Genomic DNA, 23,448 nt, shown 5'->3' with positions numbered 1-23,448 from the left:
ATATAGGGCAAAAAAATAATTCTAAATTGTTTTTCTAAATAAATAAAATAATAAAATAAATAAGCTGACTTTGTATAAAATATACAAAAGTATGAAGGCTATTGCTTAACACATTGTAAGCCGCCCTGAGTCTCCGGAGAAGGGCGGCATATAAATCAAATTAAAATAATAATAATAATAATAATAAAAAGATGGATTAGAAGTGGGAGGACCCAGATTCTAATCCCTCCTCAAATACAGATGCTCATTGGTCCAGATCCTTGTGCTCCTCTCAAACCCATTGGCTGACTCTGGGCTGGACCCTCCCTCTCAGCCCAAGAACCAATCAGATATATAGGACAAAAAAGATAGATTAGGAGTGGGAGGGGCCAGGTTCTAATCCCTCCTCAGACATGGAAGCTCATTGGCTGGTTTTGGGCCGGTCCCTCCCCTCTCACAGGGTTAGATCTACTAAATAAAATCCTGAAAATGCTGTTATAACTGCTAAATAAAACATCCTCTCTCCCCCTCCCCCCTTCTCGGCAGTGGGCAGAAGCCCTGGTGGTTTTCCAAAAGGCTGCGGACCTCATTGGCCTGGAGTCCCGGAAGTCTCTCTGGGGTCAGTTCTGGGGGGCTCACCAGCGCTTCTTCAAGTACCTCTGCATTGCTGCCAAAGTCCGGCGTCTGGTGGAGCTGGCCAAGGAGGAGCTCAGCAAGGGCAAGGTGAGGAAGGAGAACTTAGGAGCCTGCCCTTTCCTTTAGCTCCGCCTCTGATCGCTCATGAATGTGAGCGAGAAGAACGAGAGCAGATTTTGTTTGAGTTGACCATTCAAATATTCTCCTTTTCCTCCTCCTCCTCCTTTTCCTCTTCTTCCTCCTTTTCCTTTTCCTTCTCCTTTCCCTCCCTCCCTCCTCCTCCTTCTCTTCCTTCTCCTTCTCTTTCTTCCTCTTCCTCCTTTTCCTTTCCCTTCTCACTTCTTCCTCCTCATCTTACTTCTCTTCCTCCTCGCCTTCCTCCTCCTTTACCTCCTTCCCATTTCCCTTCTCCCCTTCTTCTTCCTCCACTCTCTCCTTTTACTCCTCCTTCTCATTCTTCTTCTCTTTCCGTCTCCCCTTTTCCTCCTTCTCCACCTCTCTTCCTCCTTCTCTTTTTCCTCTTCCTCCTTTTCCTTCTCATTCTCCTTTCCCTCCCTCCTCCTCTTCCTTTTCTTTATCTTCCTCCTCCTCCTCTCCCCTTTCTTCCTCTGCCTTCTTCCTTCTCCCTGTCCTTTTCCTTCTCACTTCTTCCTCCTCATCTTACTTCTCCTCCCCCCTTCCTCCGCCTTTACCTCCTTCCCATTTCCTTTCTCCCTCTTCCTTCTCTGTCTCCTTTTCCTCCTCCTCCTCCTCCTCCTCCTCCTCCTCCTCCTTCTCCTTCTCTTTCCCTCCCCCTCTTCCTCCTTCTCCTCCACCTCTCTTCCTCCTTCTCTTTTTCCTCTTCTTCCTCCTTTTCCTTTTCCTTCTCCTTTCCCTCCCTCCTCCTCCTCTTCCTTTTCCTTATCTTCTCCTATTTCTTCCTCCTCCTCCTCCTCTTCCTTTTCCTTCTCAACTCTTCCTCCTCATTTTACTTCTCCTCTTCCTCCCCTCCCTCTTCCTTTACCTCCTTCCCATTTCCCTTCTCCCTTTCCTCTTCCTCCTCTGTCTCCTTTTCCTCCTTCTCCTTCCCCTTCTCCCCCACTCTTCCTCCATCACTTTCGATTCCTGAGTTTTATCAGCCAGTTCTGTTCCACATCTTGATGTTTGTTCTTTTCCACATGCTGCCCATCCTTGGTCTCATTTCTGCCCGGCTTGCCTTCCGCAGTGCGTGGTGATCGGGTTGCAGTCGACGGGGGAAGCGCGCACCCGGGAAGTTCTGGACGAGAACGAAGGGCACCTGAACTGCTTTGTGTCGGCAGCCGAGTGAGTTTTCCATTGGGAGGATGCACGTTTTGTAAACTCTAGCACCGTCCCGGCCCAAGATGTTGGGGCTATAACCCCCAAAATTCTGCAGAAAGCACGGAGGGAACCCCGAAGGTCACTGCTCCGTTGCATTCTGATAAAGGCAGGCATCTATGGACGTTACCCTTCATGCGGCTTTAAGAATTGCCCCCAGAGATACGTATGATCCCCGACCTACGTACCTTTCGCCATGCCCTTAAGACTTTACTGTTTGAACAGGCTGGGCTGGCTTAAATAATGAATTTTAATGGGTGTTTTAGGTTTTTGGTTTTTAATATACGGTCCAAATTATTTAATATGTTTTAAACTGTTTTTAAATTTTCTGGAGATGTTGTCTTTTTATTGTGGCTGTGCACTGCCCTGAGTCCCTTGGGCAAAGGGCGGTATAAAAATTCAAATAATAAATAAAATAAATAAATAAGAAACCCGGAACGTCCTTTCCATCATTGGCATTCTCAGAGAAGCTGCCCTTCCTTTTGGTCTTTTATTGGCATCCATGGAAATGCAATCAATTGGCTGCCCTAGAGATTCTCAACCTCTGCAACTTCTGTCTGAAACAAGCCGCTAAGCTCAGGCCACGCCATTCCCACAGCCACCTCATTTTGGTGTTTTGTTTTTTTTTCTTTTCTTTTCTGAGTGTATGTGCTCACTGCTTTCTCCATGACCTACCGTGCATTTGGGGAGGTGGGGATAAAGATGGGAGACATCTCAAGGGCATTTCCCCCCCCTCCCCAAAAGCTCTGTCATCAACATTGAGTCCATCCCACCACAACCCTCTTTCCCCTCCCCCTCCGCCCTTTGCATTGTTTAGTCCTTTCCTATCTGGTCTTGTGAAGACTCCTGTCTGTAGCCAAGCAAGAAGGACAAAGCATAAAGGTTGCCTAATTTGGAAGAGAGTACATCGTTGTCCGTCCTTCTCATCAGCTGCTTGCTTTTATAGGGCCTTACATCAGGGGTGAACCTACTGGAAGTACCAGAAGTCCAAAAACAGGCCAATTTCTGGCCTCCGAAGTCTGGGGAGGGCGAAAACACACCCTCCCCCTCGGTGGTGCAGGAGGCCGAGTAGGCCACGCCCACCATGCCCCCCCCCACCCAGCACCTGGGCAGACAACCAGTTGCTAAAATTTCTGAATCCCACCCCTGCCCACAATGCCTATATATCGTAGGCAGCACTGCAAAAAAACAAATGCACACTTATTTTTGAAAGAGTAATGGCTACCGATTTTAGTGCGGCTAAACAAATGCAGGTTCAAGACTCTGGACCCTTTATTTTGCAAAATTTTTTTAAAAAAACCCTGTCCCTCCTCTGCAGCGCTGAGCTTCCTTTAGGTTGTTCTGTTTTAAGCTTTGATTTTTTTTCTCTGTGCCTTTTTTTGTTGTTGTTGATGTTCATTTTCAAGTGAGCAGTTCGTTGTCCTGGGCAGCTAGAATAAAAATATCCCCTCTTAACTTTCAGAGGCGTCTTCCTTTCACTAATTCGGAAGCACTTTCCTTCAACCAAACGAAAAAGAGAAAGAGGAAGTATCAATAAAAGAAAACGTAAGATCCTTCTTATCCTCACCCCCTCCCCCCTTCCCCCCCTTAAACAAAATCCTGATATCTCGGACCTTCTGCGGGACACCCGCAGTTTGTATCCTGTTCTCTCCCTCCTCATCCTGTCCCCATTTTCCCCCATTCCTCCATTTTGCTCTTCCAAACTTCTTTTCTTTTTCACTGTTTTTTACTTTCTAGCTGTTTCATCCCTTCATTTGCTGCCAGGGCTTGTTCTAGGTCTGCTGTGCTTTTCACATTCACGCAATTTCTGGCGCCTTTTCCCATCTAATCCTGGCTTGTAGTCTCCCTTCCTCCTGACCCAGGGGGTGAAGAACCTGTCGTGTCCCAAAAATGGGTAGTCCTTGACTTAACGACTTTAATTGGGACCAGCATTTTCATTGCTTAAGGAAGGCAGTGGTTAAGTGAGTTTGCACCCAATTTTATAATGCTTTATTTTAGCCGTGGTTGTTAAGTGAGTCACTGCAGTCATTAAATGAATCCGACTTCCCCCATTGTCACTAACTGGCTGGGAAGGTGAACAGTTGGAGCCTCAACCATCATAACTACATGCCGGTAGCCAAATTCCCAAATTTGGATCGTGTGACTGTGGGGAATGCTGCAATGGTCATAAGTGTGAGCACTGGTCATAATTTGCTTTTTTTTCCCCCAGCACCGTCATAACTCCAAATAATCGCTAAATAAACGGTCATAAGTGGAGGACTTAAAAACAGCATAGACTGGCGATGTCACCAGCAAGTTGGCTCAAAGGAGATTTTCTGTTAGTGTATTAAAAATCATAATTTGGTCACACCATCTGCAGAAAACCCACTCGAAATGGACAGGGGCTCCAAGCGTCGCTTGGGCCTCAGGTTCTCCATCCCTGCCTTGATTGGAAACACTGTCCTGAATGTTCCTTTTTTTTCCTGTTTTTTTGGATGTTTCCCCCCCCAAAAAAAAGAAAAGGAAAAAAAACCTCCATTCAGCTTATAGCAAAAATTGGTAGCTTTCGCTCCTCCCTGCTTAAAAATGTCTCCCCAAGTGAATCCTAGCTCTCTTTGAGGGAATCGCCCCGTGTTTCACCTGTGCTGCTCCATTTTTCAGCTGCTTAGGCAATTAATATAGAAAATCCTCGCATACCGACTACCTAGTTCCGTGATCATTCGAAGTTATGATGGGGCTGAAAAAGTAGATTTACAATCGGTCCTCGAATTCGTGGCTATGGCAGAATCCCTGCGGTCAGGGGGTTGCCCTTTGGGTGCTTAGCAACCAATGCACATCAACAACAGTTGCCGTGTCCCATGGTCCCACAATTTCCATTTGCAACCCTCACTGCTGGCTTCCGACAAGCATAGTCAATGGGGAAGCCAGCGGGAAGCCGCAGGTCACAGTCACACGACATCACGTTTAACAGCTGCGGCCAGAATAGATGCAAGTTGGCCACAGTCACATGACATTTCAATTAGTGACGGAGTTGCTGGTCCCGGTTGTGGTTGGTAAGTGAGGACTGCTTTAATTCTTGTACACGCAGTGGCAAGATGCTACAGAGAGCTAAGAAGCAGCATTAACATAAATATGTAACCGTAAGAGAGGCAAGGGCCAATTTGGTAGAGTGGTTAAGGGATTGGGTTAGAAACCAGGAGACCCTGAGTTCTAGTCCTGCCTTAGGCATGAAAGCCAGGGTGGATAAAAGTCAATGATTTTTTTAAAAAAATCAAAAAAATCAGATTTTTTTTATTTAAATTGGATTTTTTTAATTTAAATTGGATTTTTTTGATTTTTATCGAATTTATTTTAATAAAAAACTTTTGGGGTAAAAATCTATCGTAAGATAGTTTTCTATTTAAGATACATAAATAATTTAGTTTATTCAGCATGAAATAGAGCTTAGTTATGTAGCATGAGGCTGTATATTCTGCAACACTGGGACTATCGGTGAGTCAACAGTGGGTCACAGGAGTAGCAGAGATGACAGTTGCTCTTTAAAAATTATGATTTAAATCGAGTTGATTTAAATCAAGCCTTTTTACTAGTGATTTAAATCATGATTTAAATTGTGATTTAAATCAACTCGATTTAAATCAAATCCACCCTGATGAAAGCCAACTGGGATATTTTCAGCCAATCACCAGGAGAGAATGAGGTCTCGTCCCATTTAGGCACAAAAGCCAGTTGTGTGATTTTGAGCCAATCACCAGGAGACAGTGAGTTCTAGTCCCGCCTTAGGCACAAAAGCCAGCTGGGTGATTTTGAGCCAATCACCAGGAGACAGTGAGTTCTAGTCCCGCCTTAGGCAGAAAAGCCAGCTTGGGTGGCCTTGGGCCTATCCCTCCCAGGAAAACTGCAGCCGAGAATCAGGCACGATTGAGCAGAAAGAAAAAAATAAATAAGACGAATAATTTCAGTTCAAGAACCAGTACCTTGGGGTGAACGTTGGATTAGATCCTAGTTTTTCTGTCTTCAATCATCCAACTTTTGTCTGGCAGCTTCGTGGACTTGATAACGCCCTGTCCAAAATGATGCAGCCAAAGCGCAGGTTTTCTCGTCTCCGTTGCTAAGCCTTGCAAATTGCACTGCTTCTCCCTGCCTTCCTTCTGCATCTGTCTAAAGCCAGTGTTTTTCAACATCAGGGGTGTCAAACTCAATTTCATTGAGGGCCACATCAGGGTTGTGTTTGACCTTGGAGGGCCGGGTGGGGTGGGGGTGGGTGTTGGTGGCGGTGGCCAGTTCGACGGAGGCCGTCACAGCTGAAAACAGGGCTCGGGGGCAGTGTACACGCCCCCATCCCTCCAAGCTCCGTTTTTGCTGGCAGAGGCACCACGAGCCGGTCCTTTTACTGTTTCTAGGCTGGATCTGGCCCACGGGCCTTGGGTTTGACATCTCTGTTTACCGTGAACAACTTTAAGATGGGTGGACTTCAATCCCAGAATTCTCCAGTCAGTGTGCTGACTAGGGAATTCTGGGAGTCGAAGTCCACACGTCTTGAAAGTTGCTCAGGTTGAGAAACTCTGATCTGAATTGAATTGGTCTTTCAATCCTTCCTGGGTTTGTTTGGTTTTTTTTCCCCCCCCTCCAGTAAAGCAGAGAGTCCGAGGCCTTAACAAAGTGATGCGAATCGCCCACGACCACTACAGCAGTAGCAACGACATCATCAAGATCAGCTCCGAGAGCAGCACGGATTCTGAGCCAGGTTTGGAGAGCGATTTCAATTCCTCTCCGGAGTCCCTGGTGGAAATGGAGGACGTGGCCAGCAGATACAAACCCATCAATGGCACCATGTGTAATGATCCAAGTAAGTGTTCTGACCGGGCTCCCAAACACGACAAGCTGGGGGGATTGGGAGAACCTCTAACTAAGATTCTGTGCAGTTTGGAGAACCCCCAAATCCCACTCCAAAGCACCTGAAGGCAGGACAAGAAGCAATGGATGGAAAGTAATCAAGGAAAGAAGCAACTGAGAACTAAGGAGAAATTTCCTGACAGTGAGAACAATTCATCAGTGGAAGAGCTTGCCTCCAGAAGTTGTGGGTGCTTCCATCACTGGAAGTTTTTAAGAAGAGACTGGACAGCCATTTGTCTGAAATGGTATAGGGCAGTGATGGCTAACCTTTTTGCCATCGCATGCCAGGAAGGGGTGGGGTGGGGGAGGTTTGCTCATGCGTGTGCCCACACCCATAATTCTATGTGCTCCGCCACGCACATGCAAGCGCGACTCCCCTTCCACCCCCCCACTCCTGGCACGCCCATTTTTCTGTCTCACCTGACTCCAGATCCTCTCTATGCATCTGGGGAGGGTGAAAACAGCCTTCCCCACCCCTTCGGAGGCAGGAAGTTGAGAAACGGGCCGTTTCGGGCCTCCGAGGGGGTGGGAAAGGCTGTTTTCACCCTCCCCAGATGCATAGAGAGGATCTGGAGCCAGGGAGAAAGAAAAACGGGCCTTCCCCCCCCCCAGGCCCCCTTCTGGTGGGCCCAAAAGGGCCGAAAATCAGCTGACAGAGCTGAGCTGGCGTGCCAGGCAACATGACTCCGCGTGCCACAGGTTTACCATCACAGGTATAGGGTTTCCTGCCAAAGCAGGGGGTTGGACTAGAAGACCTCCAAGGCCCCTTCCAACTCTTCTCTTCTCTTCTACTCTACTCTACTCTACTCTACTCTACTCTACTCTACTCTACTCTACTCTACTCTACTCTACTCTACTCTACTCTACTCTACTCTACTCATCCTACAACTGATGCAAGCCACAAGGCTACCATTGCCCTACTCTGCCTTCCAGTTTTCCTCTCTCCGAAAAGAGAAGAAGAGCTACAATCTCTTTCTCTTCCCCTTTACAGTTGGCCTATATTGGCCGAACCACCAAAAGGAGATGAACGGATCAGGGACTCCGGAATGCGTGGAGAGCATGAAGCAGGAACTGCTGTCTCAAGTGAAGGAATTGGGCAAAGAGCTACCTCTTAACACTTTGGACGAGCTGATCGACTACTTTGGAGGCCCAGAAAAAGTAGCAGAGGTAAAACATTAGGGACCAGAGAAAGGGGAAGCGTCACAAAAGGATTTTTGACTTCTATGCCTCACAAAATCAAATCACACTCAGATGGCCTATGCCATGAGTCTCCAAAGTTGGCCACTTTAAGACTTGTGGACTTCAACTCCCAGAATTCCTGAGCCAGCCATGGCTGTCTGAGGAATTCTGGGAGTTGAAGTCCACAAGAATGGCTGGCTGAGGAATTCTGGGAGTTGAAGTCCACAAGTGTTAAAGTGGCCAACTTTGGAGACCCCTGACCCGTATCTTTGATATATAAAGGCATTAGAGACGGTGCAGAATTAGCATTGCTTCAGAGAGAAGTTATTTTGTGGGGTTCTTGGTGCACTCTGAGCTTGGTCGTTTCCTTGCAGACATTTCACGACCCAGCTAGGTTACATCATCAGCACTAGGGAGAGGTTTGCTTCCTATTTATATACGGTAACTGGCTCTGCCAAGGTTCTTGATCAGTTCTTCTCCATTTAAAGTTAAGCTTTCCTCTATTTCAGCTTTTGGCAGAGCCGCCCCATTTAAAATCAACTGGGAGAAAGTGTGAGAGCAGAGACTCGTACAGAGATAGATCAGGCACCCACCTTCATAGGAAGGAGCCATGAACTTAGTGACTCCACTCATTTGTTTCAAAAGCAACCTTACCTTCTTGAGATCCTGGGTTCAGGATCTCCTTCATGAAAGAGAATCTGGGAAAATCCTTGCCTGAAAAGATCATCTTGGTGTGAACTATTTGTTTGTTTGTTTAAATTTCTATGCCACCCATCTCCCTTACAAGGATCTAGGACAGGGGTGTCAAACTCAATTTCATTGAGAGCCGCGTCAGGGTTGTGTTTGACCTCTTGGCGCCGGGGTGGGCGTGGCCAGCTCAACGTCACACGTGTCGGGGGCGCCTGTGGCGGCCCGAGCACTCTGCCAGCGAAAACGGGCACCCGAGCTCCGTTTTCAGCTGTCAGGGCCTCCTACAACCCGCTGCGAGCGAAAACGGAGCTCAGTGTCAGACTTCGATGCTATCTCAAAATAAATGAATTTCCAAACTGCCAATCTTTAAGGAAATCTTTTCTTTAATTGAGCACAGCCACCGGATCATGACTCGATGCGGACAAGACTGACCTTTTGCCCCCCAATCCCTCCCTTTCCGATCCCCAAATCTCTTTCTCATTGGCTATCTTCCAAGTCATTCTTCAGACTTCTTGTCTCGTCATTTCCCAGGAATGTCTCCCCCTTTCATTTCCACGACAACCCGACTTCAAAGGGATTTAGCAGGCAAAAGTTCAGAGCTTATCTCTCTCTCTCCTCTGCTCTCTATGCCAGCGTCGAAGCGCTGACATCCAGGAGGACTGCCTGCGGCCCTCCCGAGCTCCATTTTCTCTGGCAGAGGCACCACGGGCCGGTCCTTCACTGTTTCCAGGGTGGCCTCATGGGCCAGATCTGACAACCCCATTGGCTGGATCCACCCACCGCCCCTGGGCTTTGACTTTGACACACCTAGGATCTAGGGCACACCTAGGATCTAGGACAACTCGCCACGGCCAACTTGCTGTGGGACAGCTCTCAACGAGACAAGAGTTACACTAACATCGAAGAAATGGTGGAATAGAATCATGAAAGAAAGGATGCCAAAGGAGGGACAAAATGAGATGCGAACGACAGAAATGAAAACATATTTTTAAAATTATTTTAAATAATTGAATTGCTGAATGGCCTCACGGCAAATTGTCCCGTAGCGAATTGGCGACAGTTGAGTTGTCCATGGCATGTTGACTGCGGCGAGTTGTCCCCTTGCATCCTTGCAGGGTGACTGTGGCCGGCTACGCTTTTCTCAGGGATAGCTAGATAAAATAGATTCAATTAATTAATTAGATACGATTTGCCCATCTGAAATAACGTGATTTGGGGCAGCTAACCGTTCAAAGCGAAATAAAAACCGTAAGCAAAACTATACACAATGCCATCAAAGAACAGCCACGCCTCACAGACGTCCACACAGCCACAAAACAGGGTCAACTCCCGTGTCCCCTTTTCCCTCTCGGACAGATGACCGGGCGGAAGGGACGAGTCGTGCGGAGGCCCGGTGGCTCCGTGGTGTTTGAATCGCGAGCTGAGCAAGGCCTTTCGATTGACCACGTGAACCTCAAGGAGAAGGAGCGTTTCATGAATGGAGACAAAGTGAGTGCTGGTGGGGGGCGGGGGGGGGGCTGCCCAGGGGGGCTGCCCAGGAATGGGATGGGGAGGGACCCCATCTTGCCAGAGTCATGAGAGGCATTGGACCCCTCTGTGTTTTGACCTCGAGCTCCCCATGGCTGGAGAAGGTCAAAGAAGCAGTGGTTTCTCTTGAGTGCTCATGCAGGCTGAATGCAGGTAGTCCTCACTTAAGGACCGACCGCTCAGAGATTGTTAGAAGTCGATAGAGGAAAATATTTGTAGCTCAGGGTTGAAATGAAACGAGGGGTCCTTGGTGCTCTGGGAGCTTGGTGGCTTTCGTGCAAACCCAGCTAGGTATCGTTGTGACCTAGGCTTACTGAGTCATTACAATACACAACTAGTCCCAAACAAACCTATTTTATTGTAACAGCTGAGAATTACGTTCATTCCCAGCTGAGTTCCAATTAATAGCAAAACAAGCCCTTTGGAAGAAGTCCTTCGGGATAATCACCAACCTTTATCTTCTTTGACACCCTGCCAAAGGTGTCTTGGCAAAGCCCCACGAAGTTCAGAAACAAACAAGAGACGCCGACTGGAAATAGAGTTAGCAACGTTGCTTTCCTGCAAAAAGGCCCAAATGCCTCTGTTTCTCTTTTAAGCCTTATGGGAGGGGCCACTCATCTCCTGGCCTTACTCCTGAGTCGTCCCTTTTGCTTTAGCTGCTCTTGCCTTTTGGCAGCTCTGTGCATGTGTGCACTAGGAACAGGCTCCTCCTGTTCCTCTGCCTCTCTGCTGTCCGACTCTGGAGGCTCCGGAGTCTGCGCATCACTCTCAGATGGCCCTGGCCCCATCTCTGCCTCCGATGCAGAGCCCTCGTCTGAGCCTTCCCCAGACTCCAGGACTGGCCCATATTCCTCCCCAGCCTCCTCACTGTCTGACTCCAGTGCCAGCTCCTCAACAGGTAGTATCATCAGTGCTAGTAGGGAGTGGGGTTTGCTCTCAATTTATATTCTAGTGGCTTGCCCTGTCAGTGTTGCTGGGGGTGGTCTTGGCGGTTCCTTGATTAGGCAGTTGTGTACTGTGGGACCCTTGGCACTCTCTGAGCTTGGTTGTTTTCTTGCAGACATTTCACTACCCAACTAGGTAACATTATCAGTTTATATTCTAGTGGTATTGATGGGAGTGGTCTTGGCAGTTCCTTGATTGGGCTGTTTACTATTAGCTTGTTTGGCAGTTCCTCGATTGGGGTATTAGTATATGAGCCACGGTGGCGCAGTGGTTAGAGTGCTGTATTGTAGGCTACTTCTGCTGACTGCCAGCTGCCTGCAATTTGGCAGTTCAAATCTCACCAGGCTCAAGATTGACTCAGCCTCCTTATCCCCCCCCCCTTTGCAAACAATTCAACTCCACTTTCCATTTGAAAATGCACACTCCCCCCCCGCCCGACGTAGCTCGCAGGGCAGGGGTTGAGCCAACTTGCTTGAAAACATTAAGGAGGCTGTCATGTTCCAAAAATCCAGCTGAGAAAATTGACTCTCTTCTCTCTCTCTCTCTCTCTGTCTCTCTCTTAGCTCGTAGCAATAATCTCGGAGGCCTCCAGCTCAGGGATTTCTCTCCAAGCAGACAGACGGGTAAAGAATCAGAAACGGCGGGTCCACATGACGCTGGAATTGCCCTGGAGTGCTGACCGAGCCATACAGCAATTTGGTAAGACACTCAAGCCAGCTTTGGTGTCTCCTGTAGGAATGTCCAGAAGTAGGAAATCTAGTGTAGCAAAAAGAAGGACTAGGGGTGACATGATAGCAGTTGTTGTGACCCCGACTCCCGAGCCTGTCCTAACAGAGGAAGAGGACTCAGAAGGTGATGGGGAGGAACTGATAAGGCTTCCCTCTCCAGGACCCTCCTCTCTGGCAATGCCTCAGGTTCCATCCGAAGGCCAGGAGGAACAGCCTGGGATGTGCCAGGAGGAAGGCATATCGGAACAACAACAGATAGGGAGCGAGGATGATGAATCCTGGCTTGATCCCAGGCAGCGTCGGAGGGAGAAGCGTGCGCAGCAAAGAAAGAGGCGTGGGAGGGCCAGAGATTGAGCTGAGTCCCTGAGCCACACCCCACAAGGGATAAAAGTGGGTGTGATTGCTCTTCAGGCTTTGTGACGGTCAAAGTTAAAAACCTGAGAGTCACATCGCGTTACCTGAAATTTGGCTTGTGCATATTTGGATTGGACCTTGGCGAACTATTGCTTCGTGGATTGCTTTTTGCTACTGAATCGGACTGAGGATAAACTCTCTCTTGCTTACTGTGAGTGAAAACTGACTTGGCAGCATTTCGCAGTTTACTACCAAAACTCTTCATCTGCAAGGGTTTCTAGTCTGATTGCTTAATAAAATCTTGGCAGGCGTGCCTGGTTGTGTGTTTGCCTGTGTGGGGAAGGGGGACAGAACAGCAGTCTTCCAGTATCTCAGGGGCTGCCACAAAGAAAAGAGAGTCAAGCTACCGTATTTTTCGGCGTATAAGACGCTCAGGACTATAAGACGCACCTATTTTTTCTGGTGAGGAAAACAAGAAAAAGAAATCTGCCTCTGCCTCCCAGCAATTTTGCCTCATTGCAGCAAACAGCAAAGCTGGATTGTGCTATGGGATGGTCCATTCACAACATATGTGTTGTGGCTCCATTACCTGAGCCTGTGTCATTGGCAGGAGAGGACTCCGAGAGTGAAGGAGAGGAGTTGGCAAGGCCTCCCTCTCCATGACCCTCCTCTCTGGCAATGCCTTCAGTGTCTGCTGAAGGGCAAGAGATAGGGCCGGGGCCAAGCACGTCCACGCAGCCACAGGTGGACAGTGATGAGGGTAATGAGTCTTGGCTGGATCCTCGGCAGCGTCGCAGAGATAAGCGCGCGCCACAGAAGAAAAGGCGTGCCAGAGATTAGGCTGAGTCACTGGACCACACTCCACAGGGTATAAAAGGGGGTGAGGTGGCCATTCAGACTCTGACAGACAAAACTAACTACTATCAAGTCACATTGCATCTTTGGAAACAACATTATTTGCCTTGGATTTATTTTACGAACTGGACAATTCTTGACTGTGTGTATTTTGTTTATTGAGTAAAGTTCTTGGCAAGCAGCTACTGGGTTGCTGCCAAGCGTCTTATCGGAAGAATTGGTTGTCTGCCAGTTTATTTAACCCCTGGCTGTCTGTGTGCATGTGTGAGACGGGGACAGAACAACATGAAGAACGGCTGCAGGATTTGGGTTTGGCTAATCAAAAGAAAAGAAGAATTAGGGGTGACATGATATCAGTCTTCCAGTATTTGAGGGGCTGCCCCAAAGAAGAGGGGGTCAAATTGTTCTCCAAAGCACCAGAGGGCAGGACAAGAAACAATGGTTGGAAGCAAATCAAAGAGAGAAGCAACGTGGAATTCAGGAGAAACTTCCTAACGGTGAGGACAATTAACCAGTGGAATGCGTTGCCTTCAGAAACTGTGGGTGCTCCATCACTGGAGGTTTTTAAGAAGAGATTGGACAACCATTTGTCTGAAATGATAGATGGTTTCCTGCTTGAGCAGGAGGTTGGACTAGAAGACCTCCAAGGTCCCTTCCAACTCTGTTATTCTGAGGCAGATGAAGAACGGTTGCAGGAATTGGATATGTCTCGTCTAGTGAAAAGAAGGACTAAGGATGACATGATAGCAGTCTTCCAATATTTGAGGGGCTGCCACGAAAAAGAGAGGGTCAAAATTATTTTCCAAAGCAGGCAAGATAAGAAACAACGGATGGAAACTAATCAAGGGGAGAAGCAACCTGGAATTAAGGAGAAACTTCCTAATGGTGAGGACAGTTAACTGGTGGAACAGCTTGCCTCCAGAAATCATGGGCGCTCCATCACTGGAGGTTTTTAAGAAGAGACTAGACAGTCACTTATTGGAAATAGTATAGGTAGAGGGCTGGACTAGAAGACCCCCAAGGTCCCTTCCAGCTAATTGATTCTACTCAATCTGCTTTATCCTTCCAGGCCGCACGCATCGTTCCAACCAGGTGTCTGCTCCAGAGTACATTTTTCTCATCTCCGAACTGGCTGGCGAGCGACGGTTTGCATCCATTGTGGCGAAACGCTTAGAAAGCCTTGTAAGTTACTCTCTTTCCCCGCCTAAAACCCTTAAGAAAAGTCACCGTTTTCAACCTCCTGCTCTGTTCCCTTTGAGAGAGAATAATTTTGAGCCTATTTTATAGGGGGGGTTCTAGGACAACTCACTCATTGCAGTCAACTCAGCACAGCCAACTGGCCTCAGCTGATTCATCATGGCTAATCTGCCACGGGGCAATTCCGTGCGGAATAGCTTCATGCGATCAATGTTATCTGCCACTGTTTCTTCGACATTAATTTCCATTTTTGTCGATGGAAATAATGTCAAAGAAACATTTATCGCCATTGAGTTGAAATGCAAGAGCCTTGGTGGCGCAGCAGACTAAAGTGCTGTTAAGTAACACCAGCTGCCTGCAATTACTGCGAGTTCAAATCTCACCAGGCTCAAGATTGACTCAGCTTTCCATCCTTTTCGAGGTAGGTAAAATGAGGACCTGGATTGTGGGGGCAATAAGCTGACTTTGTATAAAAAAGAACATCGCTTGGGGGGCCTGAAAGCCCTACTAAGCAGGTATATACAAAAGTAAGACGGCTATTGCTTAACGCATTGTAAGCCGCCCTGAGTCTCCGGAGAAAGGGCGGCATATAAATCGAACCAATAAATAAATAAATAAATAAATGTCCGTGGTGAGTTGGCCCGCGGCAAGTTGGCCCATTCCGGTTTACGGGGGCTTGGAAAAGTTTTTATCTGGGAAACGTCTTTTATTTCTTAAATTTCTATGCCAGCCGTTTCACTTAGTGCAGCAATTCTGGGTGGCTTACAAAGTAACAGAAAGTTAAAAAGTGAAAAAAAAAAAAACAAACCCCAATTAAAACTAGTTTAAAAGAGTTAATAACGAAGTTGATGGAAGTCTGTAGAGGTTCTCAGTCATCCAGGTCATGGTTGTCCGAAGGGTGCCCCCCCCTTTTTTTTTTAAGAAAAAAAAACCAGAGGTGGGTTTCAGCAGGTTCTGACCAGTTCTGGAGAACCGGTAGCGGAAATTTTGAGTAGTTCAGAGAACCAGTAAATACCACCTCTGACTGGCCCCACCCCCATCTATTCTCTACCTCCCGAGTCCCAGCTGATCGGGAGGAAATGGGGATTTTACAGTATCCTTCCCCTGCCACGCCCACCAAGCCACGCCCACAGAACTGGTAGTAAAATTTTTTGAAACCCACCACTGAAAATAACCCCAAGGAAGTCCAGTTGCTTCCTGAAAAAAGCACCTTTAGGACAACCATGACCTGGATGACTGAGAATCTCTACAGACTTTTAGCTATACCAGTGATGGCTAACCTTTTTGCCATCGCGTGCCAGGAGAGGGGGGGGCAGGGGAGGGACATGGCGCACGTGCCCACGTGCTTGCGCGCGCAACTCCCCTCCCCCCCTAGAGAGGAGCCTCTCTAGGAACCTCTCTAGGTGTCTCTGGAGGCTGGGGACAGCAAAAAAGTCACTTCCTGTCCCACCGGGAGTTGGGAAATGGGCCCTTTCAGCCTCCGTAGGGCCTCCAAGGGAGTGGGAAAGTCTGTTTTCGCCCTTCCCAGATAAATAGAGAGGATCTGGAGCCAGGTAAGAAAGAAAAATGGGCCTTGTCCACCCAACCCCCCCAGGCCCTCCAGAGGCAGGAAACAGAGGCCTGTTTCCCTACTTCTGGTGGGCCCAGAAGGCCCGAAAATCAGCTGGCTGGCGTGCGCATGCGCCCCAGAGCTGAGCTGGCGTGCCCACTAATATGGCTCCGCGTGCCACTTGTGGCATGCGTGCCATAGGTTCGCCATCACAGAGCTATACAATTTGGGATGGACACCCTTCGAATGGTGGGGGAGTAGGAATGGATCTCCAGAGGGGGGAAAAATTGCAAACTATAGGAACCAGAAGCACCACTCAGGTGACCCTGAGGACACAGATAAACCTCCAAGTGGCCTCAGCGACCCTCTAAAAGGATGCAAATGGTCAACTGTCTGTAAGGAATATAAATCCTTCCATTCCCCACTATCCTGTCAGAGCTGAAGAAGCTTCTTGGAGGAGAAGCGAAACGTCTTCCAAAGACAAAACAGGGAAGTCCTGGGACGACCAAGCTGATGGGCAATTGAAATGAAAATGGCAGGGAGAAACACTCCCCAGACTGCTTTCCTGCTTCAAATCTATTTGGGTTTTTGTTTCACCAACTCCAAACACCACAGCAAGGAATTGTGGGAGTTGTAGTCTGAAAACATCAAAAGGAGATGAGGTTCCTGGCCTCCTGCTGTCTAGCTCAGGAGCAGGATGTGAGAGATGCAATCCCCCCCCCTTTTTTTTTTGATCCGCCTCCAGCTGCTGACCTTATAAGAAATGCTCTCTTCAAACATATAACTCTCATTTGATTATCCTTTCTAGTCAATTAACAATAATGACTATTCAATTTTATTCTATTTATTAAATTGATATGCCGCCTATCTCACCATCGAGTGATTCTGGGGGGCTCACAACATCATAAAGCAACAATGTGAAACAATTAGAATGTGAAAAACTTCTTTTTTTAAAAAAAAATAATTTTTATTACAATTTTCCTTTACACAACTCTAGTACATAATCAACAGACAATGTCATTTTTATATACTTCGGATTAACATTCCATACAATATATACATTATATACATTCAATATCTAATCCTCAATTGCCTTATGTATATTTTATTTCTATTATCTATCCAGGTGTACCATGTTTCTCAAACCGCATAAAATTCCGAATCATCTTTTTCTTTTAGTTCTAGGGTCACCTTTATCCATTTTGGCACATTCATAGATCTTCTGAATAATCAATCCCTCTGGTGGTGTATTGTGTTCCTTCCAGTATTGCATGAACGCAATTCTTGCCGCTGTTAATATGTGTAGAATCAAATATCTTATCTTTCTATCGAATTTTGTTTTCAGTATTCCCAGGAGGAATGTTTCTGGGTTTAATTCTATTCGACATTTTATTAGCTCTTGTAGCCATCCTTGTATCTTAGTCCAGTACTTTTTCGCTTCAGGACATAGCCACCAAGCATGAAGGAAGGTACCTTGATGATGGTTACATTTCCAACATTTTGCGCTTAGCTTCAAGTACATTTTAGCCAGCCTTGCTGGGGCAAGGTGCTAGCGGTAGAGCATTTTATACTGATTTTCCTTATAAGCAGCTGATTTTGTTACAGTGTAATTTTTGTTCCAAATTCTTTCCCAATCGTCTAAAGCAGGGGTCTCCAGTCTTGGCCACTTTAAGACTTGTGGACTTCAACTCCCACAAAGCTGGCTGAGGAATTCTGGGAGTTGAAGTCCACAAGTCTTAAAGTTGCCAAGATTGGAAACCCCTGGTCTAAAGAATGTGAAAAACGTCTAACATTAAAAGTTAACCATGTAAGAAAGAAACCAACGGGGTGAGAAGTGAGACTAGCCCTTAAATGATTTGGGTTTTTCCGATAGAAAATTACTCCAAGAGCAGATAGTCAAGCTGGACTCTTAATCGTGTTAGCAAAACGTAGAATAAGCCACGGCGAAACACAAACTGCTGTTGTGTCCAGTGTCATTTATTTATTATTTATTATTTATTTATTAATTAAATTTCTATACCGCCCTTCATGTGTGACCTTCTCTTTACCACAGGGTGCCTTAACTCATGGTGACCGAAGAGCGACTGAATCCCGGGACCTCAGCAAATACAACTTTGAGAATAAGGTGAGGTTCAGCGCTGGGTTTCCAATATTCTTACCACCGGTTTGCATGCGCACACATCTTCCACACCTGTGCCCAGTCTTCCGTGCATGCACTTTGCTCACTCAACGCGCCTTCCCGGCCTCAAAAACATGCCTAAATAGGACCTCATAGAGTAGGGGCGTGTGGGCAGGCCCACCCGCGATCTCCGTTACCGGTTTTCCCGAACCGGCTGAATACCACCTCTGGTGAGGTTATGCCTGAAGGTCTCCCAAAACTTCCGCCTTTCAGTAAAATCTGTTAGTTAGAAAAGGTGCTGTGGATTTGTATTTTTTGCTTTTATTTTTTATGGCATCCGGGACGTGGGGGTTTTTTTGTCCTCAAGGAGAGCATTTCAAGCAGATGCGCGAGGTGGAAAAATACAGCTAGTGCCTTATTTTCTTCGGGTAAAATGAGGACAGACGTTTGAGCCTTAAAATGTGCAATTTTTGATGCTCTGAGCTTGGTTTTTTGCTTGCATTACCCAACAAACTGCAGGTCATCCTCGAATTACGACCACAATTGAGCCCAACTTTTCTCTTGCTAAGCGAAACTTTTGATAACTGATTTTTGCCCCATTTTACGGCCTTTCTTGCCGTAGTTGTTGAGTCAATTACTGCCAGTTGTGAAGTTAGTAACACGATTGTTCCCCATTGACTTTGCTTGTCAGAAGGTCGTAACCTTCCTAAAGGTTAGGAAGGTTAAGATCAACCTTCCTAAATACGAGCCGTTGCCAAGCCTCCGTATTTTGTTCGTGCAAACATGGGGATGCTGCCACGGTCGTAAGTGTGAAAAATGGTCATAAGTCACTTTTTTCAGTGACGACGTAACTTCAAATGGTCACTTAAATGTATTGTTGTAAGTTGAGGACTACCTGTAATGTCATCAGTGCTAGAAGGGAGTGTGGACTTTGTGTTTGTATATACAGATAGTCCTCAAATTATGATCATGTTGCATTAAGTTAATACAATAGAATAGAATTTTTTATTGGCCAAGTGTGATTGGACACACAAGGAATTTGTCTTGGTGCATATGCTCTCGGAGTACATAAAAGATACGTTCCTCAAGAATCATAAGGTACAACACTTAATGATAGTCATAGGGTACAAATAAGCAATCAGGAAACAATATCAATATAAATCGTAAGGATACAAGTAACAAAATTACAGTCATAAATTAGTTGTTAAGGGATTCGTGCGGTCATTAAGCGAAACCGGCTTCCTCCTTTGATTTTATTTTTCGGAAAGCTGGCTGGGAAGTTCACAAATGGCCATTGTATGACCCTGGGAAGCTGCAACGGTCATAAATGCATGCTCTTTGCCATGCACCCAAATTTTGATCATGTGACTGCATGGATGCTGCAGTGGTTGTAAGTGCAAGGAACGGTTGTAAATCACTTTTTTCATTGCCACCTCAGTCACTAAAGAAACGGTTGTAAGTCAAGGAATCTCTGTATTAGCTTGCACATCTCCACCAAAATTGGCAGGGAAAGCTACTAGAGACAGTCCTTGTCTTATAACAGTGCATTGAGTGACTGTTCGAAGTTAGAATGGCAGTAAAAAAAGTGACTTATTACCATTTTTCACACTTATGACTGTTGCATCATCCCCACGGCCACGTGATCAGAATCCAGCCACTTGGCAACTGATTCATAATTATGACAGTCCCAGGGTCTGGGACATGATCCTTTTCTGCAGGGGTGGAATGTAAAATGTGTTATTACAGGTTCTGTGGGCGTGGCTTGGTGGGGGGGAGGGTAGTGTGACTGGGTGGGCATGGCCAACTTTTTTTTCTTTTTTTAAGCTTTTCAAAGCATTTTTTCTAATGCTTTGAAAAGCCTCTGCTGATCAGGCAACTCAGCTGGGATCGTCAGAGACTTTTCAAAGCATTTTTTTTACCACCTCTTCGGCCAAGAGGTTGCAGAAAAAAATGCTTTTAAAAGCCTCTGACGATCCCAGCTGAGCCGCGGGATCATCAGAGGCTTTTTTTTTTACTTTTAAAAGCATTTTAAAAGAGGTTTAGAAGAGGTTGTAAAAAAAAATGCTTTTAAAAGTTAAAAAAAAAAAAGCCTCTGATGATCGTGCGACTCAGCTGAGCATGATGGGGGGGGGGCCGCAGGGATTTTTGCTACTGGTTCTCCGAACCACCCACCGCCATCGCTACTGGATCAGGTGATCCGGTCCGAACCGGGAGCATTTCACCCCTGGTTTTCTGTGACCTTCTAACAAGCCAAGCCAATGGTGGATCCAAATTCACTGAATAACGGCAGTGATTCACTTAACAACGGTGGCAAGAACGGTTGTAAAATGCCGGCAAAAACTCACTTAAGACCTGTCTCGCTCAGCAACAGAAATCTTGGACTCCATTATGGTCGTAACTCCAGGACTACCTGTATTTATAACAGGGGTGGGTTCCACTTATCTTCGCTACCGGTTTGCAATGGGAGTGCGTGCGTGCGCGCACCAGTGGTGGGTTGCTACCGGTAGCGGCGGGTGGCTGGAGGCTCCGCCCACCCGCCTGGACATCATCAAATACAATCTGCGTATGCGCAGAAGCGGCGTGTGCACGAGTGAACTGGTAGCAAACATAAGTGAAACCCACCCCTGGCGGGCACGTGCTCACTTCGCTTACGCACGGCGCTTCTGCAACTTGCGCAGAAGCTTCTGTGCATGCGCAGAGCGTCAATGATGACATCTGGGCAGGTGGGTGGAGCCTCCCACCGCTGTTAACTACTGGTTCACAAGAACCGGACCGAACCTGTAGCAACCTGTAGGTTAGAGTGCTGTACTGCAGCTACTTCAGCTGACTGCTAGTTCAACAGATCAGCAGATCAAATCTCACCGGCTCAAGGTTGACTCAGCCTTCCATCCTTCCGAAGTGGGTAAAATGAGGACCCAGATTGTTGGGGGCAATATGCTATTTAGTATACTGTCGATTGTTGTAAGCCGCCCAGAGTCCTCGGAGAGTGGGCGGCATAGAAATATGATTAATAAAATAAAATAAATAAATAAATCCACCACTTGATTTATAAGCAGGTAGCAAACCCCTCATTCCCCTTACACTGATGATGTTACCTAGCGGGGTAACGAAACGCCTGCAAGCAAACAACTAGGCTCAGAGACCCCCCAAGGATGCCACGGAACGTAGGGTGGCTGAGCAGGGGACGTGGTTGATTTCCTTAATGTGACTCGCATCTAGCCAGGATGCTCTTTACCTGTGTAGGGCCTAGATTTTTGATGCCTTTCTCTGCCTCTCTCCAGTATGGAATCAGAGCCCTCGATAAAGTCCTGCGCACCATCTTCCAACAGACTGAGAGCAAAGTCCCTGTGCCAAAGATTTATCAAGAAGGAGATGCGGCTTTTTTCAGTGGTAAGCAAGGAGGGGGCGGACTACAACGTTAATAAAGACAAGGACAGTGCTGATCTTTAGCTACAGGGAAGGATGTGAGCTTATATTTATTTATCTATTTATTTATCAAATTTATATACCGCCCTACTCCCGGGGGACTCAGGGCGGTGAACAGCCAAGATAAAATACAGATAATACAAACATTAAAAGTCCATTAAAATTATTAAATATTTTGGCCGAAAACAAATTTAAAACACCCAATTTGTAAAACAGATTAAACGATTTAAAAATTTAAAAGGGAGAGTTAGGCCAGGCCAGCCTGCTGAAATAAAAATGTTTTGAGAGCACGACGAAATGTGCGCAGATCCGGGATCCTCCGGACCTCTGGAGGGGAGCTCCTTCCAGATGGTAGGTGCCCCCACAGAGAAGGCTCTCCCCCTGGGGGCCGCGAATCGACACTGTTTGGCCGATGGCACCCTGAGAAGCCCCTCTCTATGGGAGCGTATTGGTCAGTGAGAGGCTATTGGTAGCAGAAGGGGGTCTCGTAAATACCCCGGTCCGATGCCATGGAGCGCTCTAAAGGTGGTAACCAAAACCTTGAAGCGCACCTGGAAGACCACCGGGAGCCAGTGCAGTTCGCGTAGGAGGGGGGGGGTCACATGGGAGCACCATGCCGTTCCCATAACCACCCGCACGGCCACATTCTGGACCAGCTGGAGCCTCCGGGTGCTCCTCAAGGGGAGCCCCATGTATAGAGCATTGCAGTAGTCCAGGCGGGAAGTAACGAGAGCATGAGTGACCGTATTTAACAAGTCCCGATCCAGAAAGGGGCGCAACTGGTGAATCAGACTTGATAAAAAGTCCCCCTGGCCACAGCCTTCAAGTGCTCTTCCATAAAGCTTATAAAGCTTCTGGATGGTTCCCAGTTCGAAATCCAGCAGATTCCCACCATCGAATCAAAAACTTAACCTTGGAGAAGGAATTCAGAGGTCATTGCAATGGAAACCTATCAAGGAGAGAAGCAACCTGAAACTAAGGAGAAATTTCCTAACACAGAGAACAATTAATCAGCAGCTTTAACAATTAATGGAGCAGCTTGCCTCCAGAAGTTGTGGGTGCTTTAACATTGGACAACCACTTGCCTCTGGAATCACATAGGCCAGGGCAGTGGTGAAATCTAAAATTTGTTACTACCGGTTCTGTGGGCGTGGCTTAGTTGGGGGGGGTAATGTGACTGGGTGGGCGTGGCCAATTTTTTTTTACTTTTAAAACCATTTTTTACATGTAAAACCATGTAAAAAAATGCTTTCGAAAGGCTCTGACGATCCCAGCTGAGTTGCCTGATCGGCAGAGGGTTTTTTTAAAAACCCTCTGCCGATCAGGCAACTCAGCTGGGATCGTCAGAGCCTTTTGAAAGCATTTTTTTACCACCTCTTCAGCCAAGAGGTTGCAGAAAAAAATGCTTTGAAAAGCTTCTGAGGATCCCAGCTGAGCTGCGCGATCATCAGAGGCTTTTTTTTTACTTTTAAAAGCATTTTTTCGTCGGAAGAGGTTGTAGAAAAAATGCTTTTAAAAGTAAAAAAAAAAAAAGCCTCTGATGATCGCCCGGCTCAGCTGGGCATGGGGGGGGGGCAGGGGCAGGGATTTTTGCTACCGGTTCTCCGAACTGCCCCCCACCATCGCTACCTACTCGCCCGAGCCGGTCCAAACCGGGAGCGTTTCACCCCTGATATAGGGTCTCCTGCTTGAGTAGGGGGTTGGACTAGATGACCTCCAAAGTCCTTTCCAACTCCTGTTATCCTGCATTCTGTATCCCATGCCGTATCTGAGGATTTCGCAATTGGAGGCCACTATTTGCTAGAATACATGCAGCCCAAATAAATGTATTTTGTTTCTGTTTGTAGGGAAAGATGGTTCTGCTGCCAATAAGCTGTGATTTCCCCCCCACCCCCCTCAAAAAAATTTCTTCCCATTTCAGCCACACAAATACATGAAGTTTGGGGACTACTAGACGCAATTCAGGATTCCAGTGGTTAAATGGTTAATTAGAAACTCTGAGGGTTAGTCAAGCCTAGCTCCCCAAACCAATGGCATCTGTTCCCTTGCAGAAT

At 46.9% G+C, this 23,448-nt stretch overlaps 1 protein-coding gene across 2 annotated transcripts in view; it reads left to right on the top strand.

Annotated features, from left to right (window-relative positions):
• SBNO2 (strawberry notch homolog 2) overlaps positions 1–23,448 on the top strand; it is a 162,178-nt gene that overhangs the window by 126,379 nt on the left and 12,351 nt on the right. For both annotated transcript variants that reach the window (XM_087873738.1, XM_087873691.1), the window contains exons 15-24: positions 526–702; positions 1,820–1,917; positions 3,413–3,495; positions 6,563–6,778; positions 7,817–7,992; positions 10,051–10,182; positions 11,730–11,865; positions 14,173–14,285; positions 17,903–17,974; positions 21,250–21,358. In XM_087873738.1, coding sequence (XP_087729864.1) covers positions 526–702; positions 1,820–1,917; positions 3,413–3,495; positions 6,563–6,778; positions 7,817–7,992; positions 10,051–10,182; positions 11,730–11,865; positions 14,173–14,285; positions 17,903–17,974; positions 21,250–21,358 — 1,312 coding nt within the window. The remainder of the gene's footprint in view (positions 1–525; positions 703–1,819; positions 1,918–3,412; positions 3,496–6,562; positions 6,779–7,816; positions 7,993–10,050; positions 10,183–11,729; positions 11,866–14,172; positions 14,286–17,902; positions 17,975–21,249; positions 21,359–23,448) is intronic.

The sequence above is a fragment of the Pantherophis guttatus genome, chromosome 1 (genome assembly GCF_059756535.1).
Source record: "Pantherophis guttatus breed Tessera chromosome 1, ASM5975653v1, whole genome shotgun sequence".
NCBI classification, from domain to species: domain Eukaryota; kingdom Metazoa; phylum Chordata; class Lepidosauria; order Squamata; family Colubridae; genus Pantherophis; species Pantherophis guttatus.
Note: the sequence above shows the minus strand (reverse complement) of the source record. Positions and strands in the feature narration are given on the sequence as shown.